The sequence below is a fragment of the Bos grunniens genome, chromosome 2, assembly GCF_055505025.1.
Source record: "Bos grunniens cultivar Pamir isolate PY7600 chromosome 2, Bosgru_T2T1.0, whole genome shotgun sequence".
Taxonomy (NCBI): domain Eukaryota; kingdom Metazoa; phylum Chordata; class Mammalia; order Artiodactyla; family Bovidae; genus Bos; species Bos grunniens.
Genome location: NC_141166.1, coordinates 3,622,816 through 3,635,453, shown reverse-complemented (window position 1 = coordinate 3,635,453; position 12,638 = coordinate 3,622,816). Strand labels below are relative to the sequence as shown.

Sequence of the window (12,638 nt, the reverse complement as noted above, 5' to 3'; positions counted from 1 at the left end):
AGAGAGTCAGACACGGCTGAAGCGACTGAGCACGCACACACGCAGTGCGTCTAGTTTTAAGTTTATAAAAGCTCAGGACCGACAGCTTTGTCCCCTTCCCGGGACGCCAAGTCCTCTGGCCACCTCGCAGCTCTGTGAAACCCGGGCTTCCCAGCGCCCTTGCACATTAGCCCTGGACAGCTGGACAGTACAAAAGTCTTGACCCTTTTCCTTTCCTTTTCCCTCCTTTCAGCAACCCTTACCTAGCCTGGAACGACTTGGCTAGCCCCTCTCAGGGGGCCCTGAAAACGGAATCTGGCGCTGGGCAGCCCCTGCCCCCTTCCCCTCAGGTGCCCGGTGTGGTCCGGATCTGCAGGAGTCCCGCCCTTATCGCCCTGGCACTCCCTGGCACTGTTGCAGATCGGTTTTTGGAACCCGCAGGGACCAGTTTCCTCATTGCTCTGAGCCCTGGACTCCTCCCTGGAGGCCTGGGCACGTGGTTCAGTCCTGGTGCCTCCCACTTCACCAGGGTGGGTGCGCCTGGGAGCCCTGGAGCTACCAGCAGTAGCTGGGATGGGGAAGTGGGGGAGGTACCCTGTCTAACTGCCTGCTCTGTGCCAGCCTCTGTCCAAGGCCACAGAAGGGGAACTGACACTCACGCACTCAGGGAGCTCAGCATCTAGAGACAGCTGGGAAGCCTAGAGGAGGGACCGCTTCTTGGGACGGGCCAAAGAAGAATGCTCAGAAAAGGGAACGTCAGACCTTGAACTGACCATTTTCCCGGAGTGAGAGGAGAAAGGGCATTCCTGGCTGTGGGCGTGGGCAGTGAGTGGGCAAAGGCAGTGACATTTAGCAGCGCTGAGGGTGTTGGAGCAGGCAGCTGTGGCCAGGCGGAGGTTTAATGTGTGAGGGCGGGAGGTTTAATGTCTGATGCCATCTCAGTGCGTGTAGCCTGTGCTGGCAGGCACACAGTGTGGGCTCGGCCACATCAGCTGTTACTGTTAATAGTATCGTCGTGGGCACCCTGTGCCGTCTTTCACTCTGGGGTGTCGCAGGGGGAAATGATTCACGGCAGGGTAGATCTGGAACAAGACGAGAACATGCATGCGTCTCAGGGCCTCACTCTTTCTGGGTCACTTGGCTGCCTCGTCGAGGCAACTCTGGTCTTATTATCTTTTTCAATTTTAATTTTTTGAAGTAGATTTACAATGTTGTGTTAGTTTCAGGTATAACCAAAGTGATTTTGTTTCACATTTCAGATTATTTTGCATTATAGGTTATTACAAGATATTGAATATAGTTTCCTGTGCTATACAGTAGGTGCTTGTTGGTTATCTGTTTTATATGTGTGTGTGTGTGTGTGTATATATATATATTAGTCTATATGTTAATCCCAAACTCCTGATTTATGCCCCCCTTCCCCCTTTGGTAACAATAAGGTTGTTTTCTGTCTCTGAATCTGTTTCTAGTTTGTAAATAAGTTCAATTGAATCATATTTTTAGATTCCATATATAAGCAGTATCGTATTTGTCTGGAGAAGGGAATGGCAACCCATTCCAGTATTCTTGCCTGGAGAATCCCATGGACAGAGGAGCCTGGCAGGCTGCAGTGCACGGGTTCGCAGAGTCAGACATGACTGAGCGACTAACACACACACACGGTATTCGTCTTTCTCCGTCTGACTTACTTCATTTAGTGTGAAAATCGGTCCATGCACGTTGCTGTGCGTAGCATTAGTTCACTCTTTCTGCTGGCTGAGTAATACTGCACTGTTTATGTATACCACATCTTCTTTATCCAGTCATCTGTTGCGCATTTAGGTTGGTCTTTTTCTAATTGCTTTTTCTTCTCCAACTCCTCTTCCTCTTCCCTCCTTCAGGCTAGAACTAGCTGGGCCAAAGTTCTTAAAGCTCAGGTCTGAAGTTAACATCAGGAAGGGGTGGGGACTGTGCTGGAGGAATGAAGATTCCAAATGAGCAGCCCTCAAACACTCTGCAGATGGTTCAGTGGTAAAGAGTCCGCCTGCCAATACAGGAGACCCGGGTTCCGTTGGCTACAGTCCATGGGGTCACAAAGAGTTGGACACGACTGAGCCGCTAACACCTTCACTTTCAGTGAGTAAGTGTGTCAAAGTTCCGATCAGTCCTCTGAGATTCCCAGCTAGAGAGTACCATTGTCATTCTCGATTTACCCTTGAGCGGATTGAGGCTCCGTCTGTGTGTCCACCCGCGCGCGCGTGTGTGTGTGTGTGCGCGCGCGTGCTCGGTTGTGTACCACTCTTTGTGACCCCATGGACTACAGCCTGCCAGGCTTCTCTGTCCAAGGAATTTTCCAGACAAGATTACTGAAGTGGGGCTCAAAGAAGTTAGATAAATTGGTCAAGGTCACAGAGTGCATCCTCTGCCTTCGTCTTTTCAACTCAACTCTGACATCTCTTGAAGCAGAGAGCTCACCGGATCCGCGTGTGTTTGAGAGCTCAGGGTCCAGCCCACGGTTGGTGCCTGCAGATGTGTGTGGGATGGCAGAGCCAGGCCGCCGTCCCTTCCTGGGGCCCAGCACCATCTCCCCGTCCACCAGTAGTGACTTTGGAAACCATGTGGAGTCCTGGGGGTCTTGACCGAAGACTTTGAGAGCAGGCTGGGGCTCCCCGGCCGGGCCCCGCTCAGCTGGCCCTTCTGCCCGCAGGGCATGTACAACGCCACCACCCGGCAGGTGGAGACGGAGCTCCTGCCCTGCCTCCGGCACTTCGGACTGCGGTTCTACGCCTACAACCCTCTGGCTGGTATGGGCTGTGCGGGCACAGGCTCCCCTGGGCGGGAGGGCCTTCCTGACCCCGTTTCTGCCCCTTCCTGACCCTGGAGAAGCCTAGCCCCAGACCTGGGAAGGGGAGGGCTTTGCCAGGACCTCCGCCCGTCCTGGTTCCCCCGCCATCACCCCCACTTCCGGTCCAGGCGGGCTCTGGGGGCAGTGCCTGGGGGTCTGACTGCAGCCTTCCCGCAGGAGGCCTGCTGACCGGCAGGTACCAGTATGAGGACAAGGACGGGAAACAGCCCTTGGGCCACTTCTTTGGGAACAGCTGGGCAGAGGTCTACAGGAATCAGTGAGCTGGGGGCATCAGGACGGGCGGGGCCGGAGGGTCCCCATAGTCTGAAAGTGGGGCGTCCCTGGGGCTGCTTTTTTGGGTTCCAGAGCCTCCCCTCTTGCTCAGACCTTGACCCCTCAAGCCCAGCTTTACTGAGAACCCAACCAGCACCCCTAAAGTTTCCCAGAGTGACTGGCGACCTGGATTGGGAGTGTGTGGAGCTCTGGCCCTTCTCCCGGGTCTGCAAGACTGTGTCTCCTCCCTCGAAGAGCCTCCCCCCTGCCCACCGCAGCAGGAGACACCTCGCATTGGGACTGGGGAACCCTGAAGCTTGCTGCTGGCCCTGTCACCTGGGGCACTGAGCCTAAGTTTTGTAAATTCTTGGCAATAAAATTGTCATCAATGTCCAAAGTTATAGTTGAACATCTGTTGGGACCAGCCCTTTTACCTTTTTTTTTTCCCTTTCATTTTTTTAAAGTTTGAAAAAGTATCCATGTAATACATGCCCGCAGCTAAAACAAGCCCTTTCCAAGTCACATTCCTTAGAGGTGATGCTTTTAAACTCTGTCAGCTTACTCTCCCTCTGGCGTTGACTGTAGGATCTCTGACGTATATGCTTTATTGCTGTTCCTTAATGTATCAAATTTAGACATTATCTATGGACTGCTGGGAAGCTCATCTTTCAAGATTTATAGAAGCTAAGTCTCCAAAGCTTCAGTGCTAATTTTGTTGAAATGTCCCAGGACTTTTTACGCAGCACAGTGTCTCATACTTGGAACCACCTCTGTGTGCAGTGGTGTGATTTAAACCCTAATCCAGGCGCCCACCCGCGCCAGAGTTTCTGATTGTCTGACCAGGTTTAGAAGCCATTTCCTTAAGCAGCGTATCAAGGAGCTTGTCACACCACCAGTGCCTGGGCCTCTCTCCTGGAGGATATTTTCTGTAAAAAATAACTCACATTTTTTGCTGTCTTGGGTCTTTGTTGCTAGGTGGGGGCTTTCTCTAGTTGTGGAGAGCCAGGGCCTTGTGGTGAGCAGGTTCTACTGTGGCGACTTCTCTCACTGTGGAGCGCAGGCTCTAGGGCACACAGGCTTCAGGAGTTGTGCCCGAGGGCTCAATAGTTGCGGCTCACGGGCTTTAATTGCCCCGTGCGTGTGGAATCTTCCCAGACCAGGGATTGACCCGGTGTCCCCTGCAGGGGCAGACAGGTTTTTACCCTCTGTACCTCCAGAAAGCCACCCTGTAGGGCCTTGTGCAGTGCTTAGTTGCTTAGTTGTGTCCAACTCTTTGCAACTCCATGGACTGCAACCTGCCAGGCTCCTCTGTCCATGGGGATTCTCCAGGCAAGAATACGGGAGTGGGCTGCCATGCCCTCCTGCAGGGGATCTTCCCAACCCAGGGATGGAACACAGGTATCCCGCATTGCAGGCAGATTCTTTACTGACTGCACCCCCAGGGAAGCCCAGGATCTTGGCTGATGGTTTTTACCTTCTCTGCTCTATTGAGAAAGCACGGCAGGTCCATTATCTGTCTTACACTTTGTGCTCACCGTGTGGGGCTGGCTTGGGTTGTCTCCTCACCAAGCAGCTAAGTGAAGGCGGGTGGCTGATCCAAGGATAGAGTTAGGTAGGACTGGAAGCAGGACTTGTCCTGTCCGTGATCCGGGGCACACAGATGTGGTCCTGACGTTGGGGGTTGTATTGTTCATGTCTGGTGAGCATGTGCGATGCAAGGATTCTTGCCCACTGCACCCCTGCTGGTCTCACCGCTGGGCAGGGACCGCCATGAGGGACCCAGAAATCCACACGCATTCTGCTGCTCAGGGACGTAAAGCCTCCACTTAGACTGACACCCTGCAGGAAACCCCCTTCTGACCCCTGTGCCACCCTCCCTCCCTCCCTGCCCAGCTACTAGAAGGAGCACCCCTTCCAGGCCGTTGCCTTGGTGGGGAAGGCCCTGGAGGCTGCACATGGTGCCAGAACCCCCGGCGCGACCTCGGTCGCCCTCTGCTGGACACACCACCACTGCCAGCTCCAGGTAGGAGGCAGGAAGTGGGAGAGCTGCATGACTTCATTTTTAGTTGTTTTTAAATTTTTGCTGCATAGTGGCTCAGATGATAAAGAATCTGCCTGCAACGTGGGAGACCTGGGTTCAATCCCTGGGTTGGGAAGATCCCCTGGAGAAGGAAATGGCAACCCACTCCATTTCCGACTCTTTGCGACCCCATGAACCGCAGAATACCAGGCTTCCCTGTCCATCACCAACTCCCAAAGTCCACCCAAACCCATGTCCCTTGAGTCAGTGATGCCATCTAACCATCTCATCCTCTGTTGTCCCCTTCTCCTCCTGCCCTCAATCTTTCTTAGCATCAGGGTGTTTTCAAATGAGTCAGCTCTTTGCACCAGGTGGCCAAAGGACTGGAGTTTCAGCTTCAACATCAGTCCTTCCAATGAACACCCAGGACTGATCTTCTTTAGAATGGACTGGTTGGATCTCCTTGCAGTCCAAGGGGCTCTCAAGAGTCTTCTCCAACACCACAGTTCAAAAGCATCAATTCTTCGGTGCTCAGCTTTCTTTATAGTACAACTCTCACATCCATACATGACTACTAGAAAAACCATAGCCTTTACAAAATTTTAATCCCCACAATCACCCTGCAAAGTAAAGGGATCCTGAAGCTTAGTGAGGTCATGTAAGTAACTCAGGCCTGCCCAGCTGCAGAGCAGCAGGGGAGGCCCCGAACTCAGGCCTGCCCATGTGTGTCTAGGGAGGCAGGGCTTTGGAGCTGTTTGAAGGCAAGTTCCTTCTGGAATAATGCAGGGTATGGACACTGGGGGCTTCCTGGCAGCTCAGTGGTAAAGAATCTGCCTGCCAATGCAGGAAATGCAAGATACTTGGGTTCAATTCCCGAGTTGGAAAGACACCCTGGAAGAGGAAATGGCAACCTACTCCTGTATTTTTGCCTGAAACATTCCATGGACAGAGGAGCCAGGTGGGCTACAGTCCATGGGATCAGAGTGAGACACGGCCAAGGGACTGAGCACACACAGATACTGGCTCCCAGGTCTTGGCAGAGGCGGGGCTGGGCGGGGGTATGTGTGACGGGGTCTCTGCGGGGCATCACTGTGTGATGTCTGGCCGTCTTCCCTTGCAGGGCGCCCACGGGGATGCGGTCACCCTGGGCACGTCCAGCCTGGAGCAGCTGGAAGAAAACTTGGCGGCCACTGAGGAATGGCCCCTGGAGCCGGCCCTTGTGGGGGCCTTTGATCAGGCCTGGCGCCTGGTCGCCCACGACTGTCCCAACTACTTCCGCTAGGCCTAGTCTGGGGTGGCAGAGGGCACACTCCACCTGTCGCCTCCTTCTCTCGCACAGTCAATTTTGACCTTAGGCTGCTCTGCGTGGCTGGTTCTTCCCTCACAGTCCTGTCTACAGAGGGTTTATCTCCCATGCTCTTGAGAACACTCCCTGCAGCCTCCACCACAGGAAAAGGCCGGGGCCGACAGGGCGTTTACTGTCTGAATAAAGGGGCACTAGCCAGGCTGGAGCCCAGGCCTGTGGTGAACCCGGCGAACGGCTCCTCTGCAGCCACGGGCTGTTTCCCGCCTCCCACAGGCTTGGTGAGAATGAGCAGGAGTAGGGATCAGGCTTTGAAGGGCAGAGGCGGCAGGAGGGCCTCCCAGCCTGACCTCTCAACAGCAGGGCTGCAGGTGGCCCTCATGCTTCTACACACGACAGAAGAGGGCCGTACACCCCGAGGTGGACATCTTCTTGTGTAGAATCACCTCCCTAAATACATACAAACAGAACCATCTGGGCAAAAACCTACCACCCGGAAGAATAAAACTGCCGGGGTACATTTCTCACACTTGCTCAGTTTCAGTGGCACTTCATTCTTTTTTTTAACGCTTGTTTATTTCCTTATTTGGTTGGGCCAGGTCTTAGCTGCCGCAGGCCCCCTGCACTGGGAGCACGGAGTCTCAGCCGCTGGACCACCAGGGGAGGCCCATCAGCGGTGGCTTTATTCTTGCCTCAGCTAAGCCTCCCGTCTTCAGGTCGTCCGCAAGATTCCTGGCCCGGGTGTGGGAGAAGGGGTGGGGAGAGAGAAGACACAGCTGGGGTAGAAGCGGGCGGGAGAGGTGCCTGTTCCCCTCAGCAAACCCCAGCTTCCAGCCAGGGCCGCTGAGGCCGGAGGAGAGAAGGCGCTTCCTCCTGGGCCCCCGGAGCCGCCCGGCCACATGGCCATGCAGGAGCCAGTCCTGGAAACCGGCTTGAGGAATGAACAGACCCCTGGGAGTCCAACCCAAAGCCCAAACCCAACAGCGTCTTTAGCTTTTTTCCCAAGAAAAGTCCCTTTTGCAGGAGACAGCCTGAATGACAAAGTCTCATTATTTATAGGAAAGTTGCCTGTCCTTGCCCCCCTCGCTCGTGTTCCTCCACAGCAGACACACAGCCGTGCTCCGGGAGGGCGGTGGCAGTGCCTCCTGGCCGTCCTGACGAGACTTGGAGGCCTCGGCCCCTCAGCTGTCATCTTCCTCCTCTGACTCGCCTTCTGACTCGGGCGCGCTCTCTGGCAAGTCATCTCCCATCTGCTGGAACCTTCCGGACTGTGCGTCCCACATGTATTTGATGCTCACCTTGAATTCAGCCATCTCATACCCGAAAAGCTTCTGTGAGAGATGGAGGGAACCAGCGGTCAGGAGGGTGCGTGTGGTCTGAGGTGCCTGTGGGCCCTCCCGTCGCGGCCGCGGACACCGGGTGGGTGGCTGGGGGCCGTGGGGACCTCACCAGGACGCGGGCCTGCTCCGGGGTCAGCACGTCGCCCTCTTTGCACACCTCGTAGTCGGACAGCAGGGTCACCACACCTGCAGAGAAGGGACCCCGAGCAGTGACCCCAGCACAGGGGCCTGGGCGGCGCCGGAGGATCGGCGGCCCTCTGCCCGAGACTCCGGCAGCTCAGGCACTGGGCTTCCTCCCGAGCGGTCAGCTGCCTGGGGCAGGGGGTTCTGATGGTGGGGGGCACCGACTCCTCCTTCCTTGTCCCTTGACTGCTGTACTCTAAGTCCCTGACCACGTTCACCCCAACCACGAGGCGGGCACTCTTGGTCCCATCATCATGTAAGAAAACACAGGCTGATAAAAATAACCTTCTCTGCAGGAAAGGTGGGGGCGGGGTGGGGAGAGCTGCCTGGCTTGGAAACCTGCGCTCTCGGCCCTCAGCTGTGAGCTCTCAGCTCCAGGGACACCCCTACCTTTCTTGAGGGCTGTGGGCAGGCCCAGCTGCCTCAGCTGGGGCTCCATGGAGTGGGGGAACTGCTCCAGGGGTCCCGGGTCCAGGTTCACAGTGAACGTGGCTTTGTTCCCCGCTCGGGCATAGTCCATTTCCGTGTACTTTGTGAACCACCTGAGGGAAGAGAAAACAGTCACGTATGGATGCGAACTGGACTGTTTAGAAGGCTGAGCGCTGAAGAATTGATGCTTTCCAATTGTGGTGCTGGAAATCAACCCTGAATATTCACTGGAAGGACTGATGCTGAGGCTGAAGCTCTGATACTTTGGCCACCTGATGCGAAGAGCTGACTCACTGAAAAAGACCCCGATGCTGGAAAAGACTGAAGGCAGGAGCAGAAGGGGACGACAGAGGATGAGATGGTTGGATGGCATCACCGACTCAGTGGACATGAGGTTGAGCAAGCTCTGGAGTTGAAGATGGACAGGGAGGCCTGGTGTGCTGCAGTCCATGGGGTCGCAGAGTCGGACAGGACTGAGCGACTGAATCACGAACAACACCCATCTACCTGAGGTCAGGCGCTGCCTGGCTTTGCCTGGCCTCCCCGTCCTCCTCGGCTCAGCTGGGAGCTCTGAGCTGGGGAGGATGGAGACCCGGTGACAAGGTTCCAGGAACCAGGTCTTCCTTGGACCCTGCACTGGACCAAATCCCGGCTTATTCCTTCCCGGGAGACCTCACCCACCTTTCCCTTCCCACCACTCCTCCAGAGCACTTACTCGTCCACTTCCTCCTTAGTGCGATTGGTGAAGAGGAGACCAACTTCGCCCCTCAACTTCTTGCTGACCTGCAAAACCAGAGGAGGGTGGCGTCCGTCGCGTGGGAGCAGTGGTTCTCAGCTGGGGACGATTCTGCCCCGCTCCCCTCAACATTTGGCAACACCTAGAGAGGACTGTGAGGGGGCGGAGGCTCCAGGAGAGCTGAGCCTGACGCCAGCCCCTGGGCCGGCCAGACGGCTGGAGGGCGCCACCCCGCCGGGGAGAGCCAGGACCCACCTGATGCAGATTGTCTTTGTACTCGTCAGACGGGCTTCGACCCAGCGCCACCATCATCACTTTGTTTTTGCCAAAGAACATCCTACAGAGAAAAAGAGGGCTCCGTGAAGGAGGCGCCCTGCCCTCAGCTAAGTGCCAACCAGCTCCAGTCCCCGGGACCGGAACCCCAGCCCAGGAGGAGGCGCGGCCAGAGGCTACTTTCCACGCAGCCCAGGGCCCCTCACATTCTTTCCCGCACAGACCTGACTCACACACGTTCTGTCTCAGCCCACAGGGAGTGCATCTGGGTCTGTGGAAGAGGCCCGCTGGACGGTCTGAACCAGAGCTGCTGGGTGTTCCGTAAGGGACCAGACCCCAGGGCTCAGGAGCCCCCTCTCCTGGAGGGATCACTGCTCTCCTCCCGCCCCCAGGGCAACACCAACTTTAACAGTTAGGGACTTCTCGGGTGGCCCAGTGGATAGAACTCTGCACTCTCACTGCAGAGGGCCTGGGTTCGATCCCTGGTTGGGAAACGACCATCTCCAACCAAGCCAAGCAGCCTGACCGAAAAAACCAAACAGCCACCCCCCAACCCCAAACAGTTAAAAAGCATACTTCATCGGGGGTTGGGGAGGGTGGCATTTTGTCCTTATTAAGGCGATCCTTGTGACCCCGGTACCCAAGGTCACTAACTGCCCTGTACTTTCTGAGCAGCCTGGCCCCGCCTCCCACTGCCCACTCACCGACTGTGCTTCCAGGCGTTGCGGATGTCCTTCAGCTTGCTGTTCCTCATGTTGGCCACGGAGAAGATGAAGAGGTACTTGTACGTGTCCACACATTTCCGAAGCTACGGAACAATTCATGGGGCTCTGGAGTCCCGGGGCAGCAGGGGTCGGGCAGTAACACTCTAGCCCCAGGGGGGAAAGAGGCTGCTCCATGGCCTCTGACTTCGCCGTGGATGTTTAGAGCTGTCCCCGTCAGATAGTCCCACACCCACCTTTAAAACCAAATAAAAGGACTGGGAAAATAAACATAACAATAATAAAAAACAAGCTCTTACCTCTTCTATCAAGTTCTGTTTCAGTTCCAAGCCTTTCTTGGCAGTTTTGGTTAGGGAGACTAACACAGAGAAGAAAAAGAGGAGATGATGAGAGAGAAACCTGGATGTCTCAGAGACTTGTCTCCCCTTTGGTACCCAGCTGGATGGAGCCGATCCAGGCTTTTGTGGCTACTGCTTGTGGCTTGCAAGGCTACTCCCAGGTCCCAGGTCCCCAGAATGCCTCTCCAGCAGTCCTGAGCCTGAAGATCCCTTCACATCTGTCCTATTACTAGAGAAACCAGCTATCTACAGCCCCTCTGGGGCTAACTCCCTACTGAGGAGTGAGGGTGGTGCACTCCCCGGAGACCCAGCCTCCTGTCTGGGGCCGGTCCCTTCCTGCTGTTGGCTGCAGTGTGTGGAGACCATCTATGGCTTCTCTGTGTGGAAGAATGAGTCTGGGGCCTCTCTGCTACATCACGTCTTACAGTTTGGACCCGTGCATGCAGCGGCGTCTCTTTGGCGAGGGACAAGCACCTCTTCTCTAACAACAGCTGGGACCCAGTTTGCCCCTTACTCAGACGGGTTTGGCACTTGCCAGGTTTGACCACGGATCCCGCCACAGAATCCAATCATTCCACAAATGCTTAACAGAGGATCAAATGCAAAGCCCTGGGTCCCAGGAGGGACCTGGATAGATGAATAAAAAGCCCCTCTTCACAAAGGACACATCAGAAAGGTAATCACAGCAGGCAGGGGCAAGTGCAGTACAGGAGGGCAAACAAAATCCAGCTGGCTCGTTTCCCAGCGTTTCCACCGCTACGACTGTGGCCCAAGCCAGCACAGCGTTCTCTTGGATTATTACTTGTCTCGCTGCTTCCACCCTTGCCCACTGCCCCTGCCCTCCCCGGTCCATTCTCAACAAATCAACTAGAGTGATCTTTTAAAAAGTAAAGTGGAACCACATCACTCCTCTGCTCAAGCTCTCTCCTCCCACCTCACCTGGGTGTGAAAACCAATCCCGTGCAAAACTCTTTCAAGCTCTGCACACTCTGCTCGGTTCTCTCTCCCTCCATTTCGCCCACTGTGGCCTCTTGCAAAAGTTAAACACGCTCTTGCTTCAGGGCCTCTGCCCTTTGTGTTCCCCCTCCTTCGACCACTACCCTTCCAGGTAACTCCTCGGGTTGCTTAATTCCTTTCTGCAAGTTCCGGCTCATTTGTCATCTCAACAGAACTTCTCTAGCTACACCGCACAAGGGAATGTCAACTGCTTTTTTCCTACATGAGGCTCATCACTATCTGAATTTATGGATTCAATTTTTAGTATCCTGGGAAGACACACTTCCCAAAACTAAAACTCTATGAGGGCCCTAGACCTTCCATGTTATAACTGCAGTATCTTTCAAAACCTAAAGAGTTGCCAGGTCTCTAACTTATTGAGTGAATGTGCCGGGATGAAAGAGACGCACCATAAGTAGCAACAGTCAGGAACAGTCTCTTAGGAGGGGTCCTACGGACTGCCACCTAACAGCCAGCCATACGAAGATCGGAGCACGACCATGCCGGCAGAAACAACTTGGAGAACACAACCACCATACTCGGGGATAAACCCGGGCTGAAGGAAAGGGGGCGAGGGGAGGGGGAGCACGGAGAGCAAAAGAGAGAGGGGCTGAGGTCGGAGAGGGGGGCCAAGGCGAGATCGCCGGCACCCCAGGGGTGCGGAGGCTGTTCCCTGGGCCAGCCGGCCTTGGGCAACTCTCTCTGGAGGCCTGGCAAAGCCCCCTCCACTTCCCCGACGCGGCTCCAGCCTCCTCCGGGGTTTCCGCCACCCCAAAGGCCCCAACCGTTCCAGCGCGCCGCGACCCCGCTCCCTCCTCGCACAGGTCCCAGCGTCCTCCCCTGTCCTCCCCGAAGCCCTAGCGCAGCTGACAGCCGGCCCACAAACTGGCCCCCGGGGGCCCACGGCCTTCGGGGCTCACCTTTCTTGTCGCGCTTGGACTTGGGCATCTCGCCGTGGCCACGTGGGCGGAAGACGCTGCTGCCGGTCAGGCCCTCGGCGCGCGGGGGCCTCTGGGAAGGCCCTCGGTGGGCGCCCTCGCGCGTGCCTGACCCAGCCCGCGCTGAGGCCCTGTTTTCCCTGCCCGGTCGCCACCTGCCCTCTGCCCCGAGTCTCCAGGTAGACTTCCCACGCGGGCGGGGGACGCCGGAGTCTGGGGCGCCGCACCGTGGACCCCGCCTGTGGGCCCAACTCTATGGTTCCGCACCGAGGACCCCCGCCTGT

At 56.1% G+C, this 12,638-nt stretch overlaps 2 protein-coding genes across 4 annotated transcripts; one reads left to right on the top strand and one right to left on the bottom strand.

Annotated features, from left to right (window-relative positions):
- Nucleotides 1-656: 656 nt before the first annotated feature.
- Nucleotides 657-3,473, top strand: LOC147377272 (aflatoxin B1 aldehyde reductase member 2-like). 2 transcript variants are annotated; one of them, XM_086325617.1, is made up of 6 exons: nucleotides 657-1,295; nucleotides 1,483-1,640; nucleotides 1,979-2,094; nucleotides 2,666-2,762; nucleotides 2,981-3,080; nucleotides 3,242-3,473. In XM_086325617.1, the coding sequence occupies exons 2-6, from the start codon at nucleotides 1,562-1,564 to the stop codon at nucleotides 3,252-3,254; spliced, it is 405 nt and encodes a 134-aa protein (XP_086181743.1). In that variant the 5' UTR covers nucleotides 657-1,295; nucleotides 1,483-1,561; the 3' UTR covers nucleotides 3,255-3,473. The 2 variants fall into 2 exon arrangements, with proteins under 2 accessions (XP_086181743.1, XP_086181752.1); XM_086325626.1 differs by lacking the exon at nucleotides 657-1,295 and having other exon boundaries at nucleotides 1,424-1,640.
- A 3,958-nt stretch (nucleotides 3,474-7,431) lies between these two features.
- MRTO4 (MRT4 homolog, ribosome maturation factor) lies at nucleotides 7,432-12,378 on the bottom strand. Of its 2 annotated transcripts, XM_086325602.1 has the most exons (8): nucleotides 12,337-12,378; nucleotides 10,382-10,440; nucleotides 10,065-10,168; nucleotides 9,343-9,424; nucleotides 9,067-9,134; nucleotides 8,313-8,464; nucleotides 7,849-7,925; nucleotides 7,432-7,730 (listed from the first exon to the last, which is right to left on the bottom strand). In XM_086325602.1, the coding sequence occupies exons 1-8, from the start codon at nucleotides 12,362-12,364 to the stop codon at nucleotides 7,581-7,583; spliced, it is 720 nt and encodes a 239-aa protein (XP_086181728.1). In that variant the 5' UTR covers nucleotides 12,365-12,378; the 3' UTR covers nucleotides 7,432-7,580. The 2 variants fall into 2 exon arrangements, with proteins under 2 accessions (XP_086181728.1, XP_086181731.1); XM_086325605.1 differs by lacking the exon at nucleotides 10,382-10,440 and having other exon boundaries at nucleotides 10,065-10,339.
- Nucleotides 12,379-12,638: the final 260 nt, after the last annotated feature.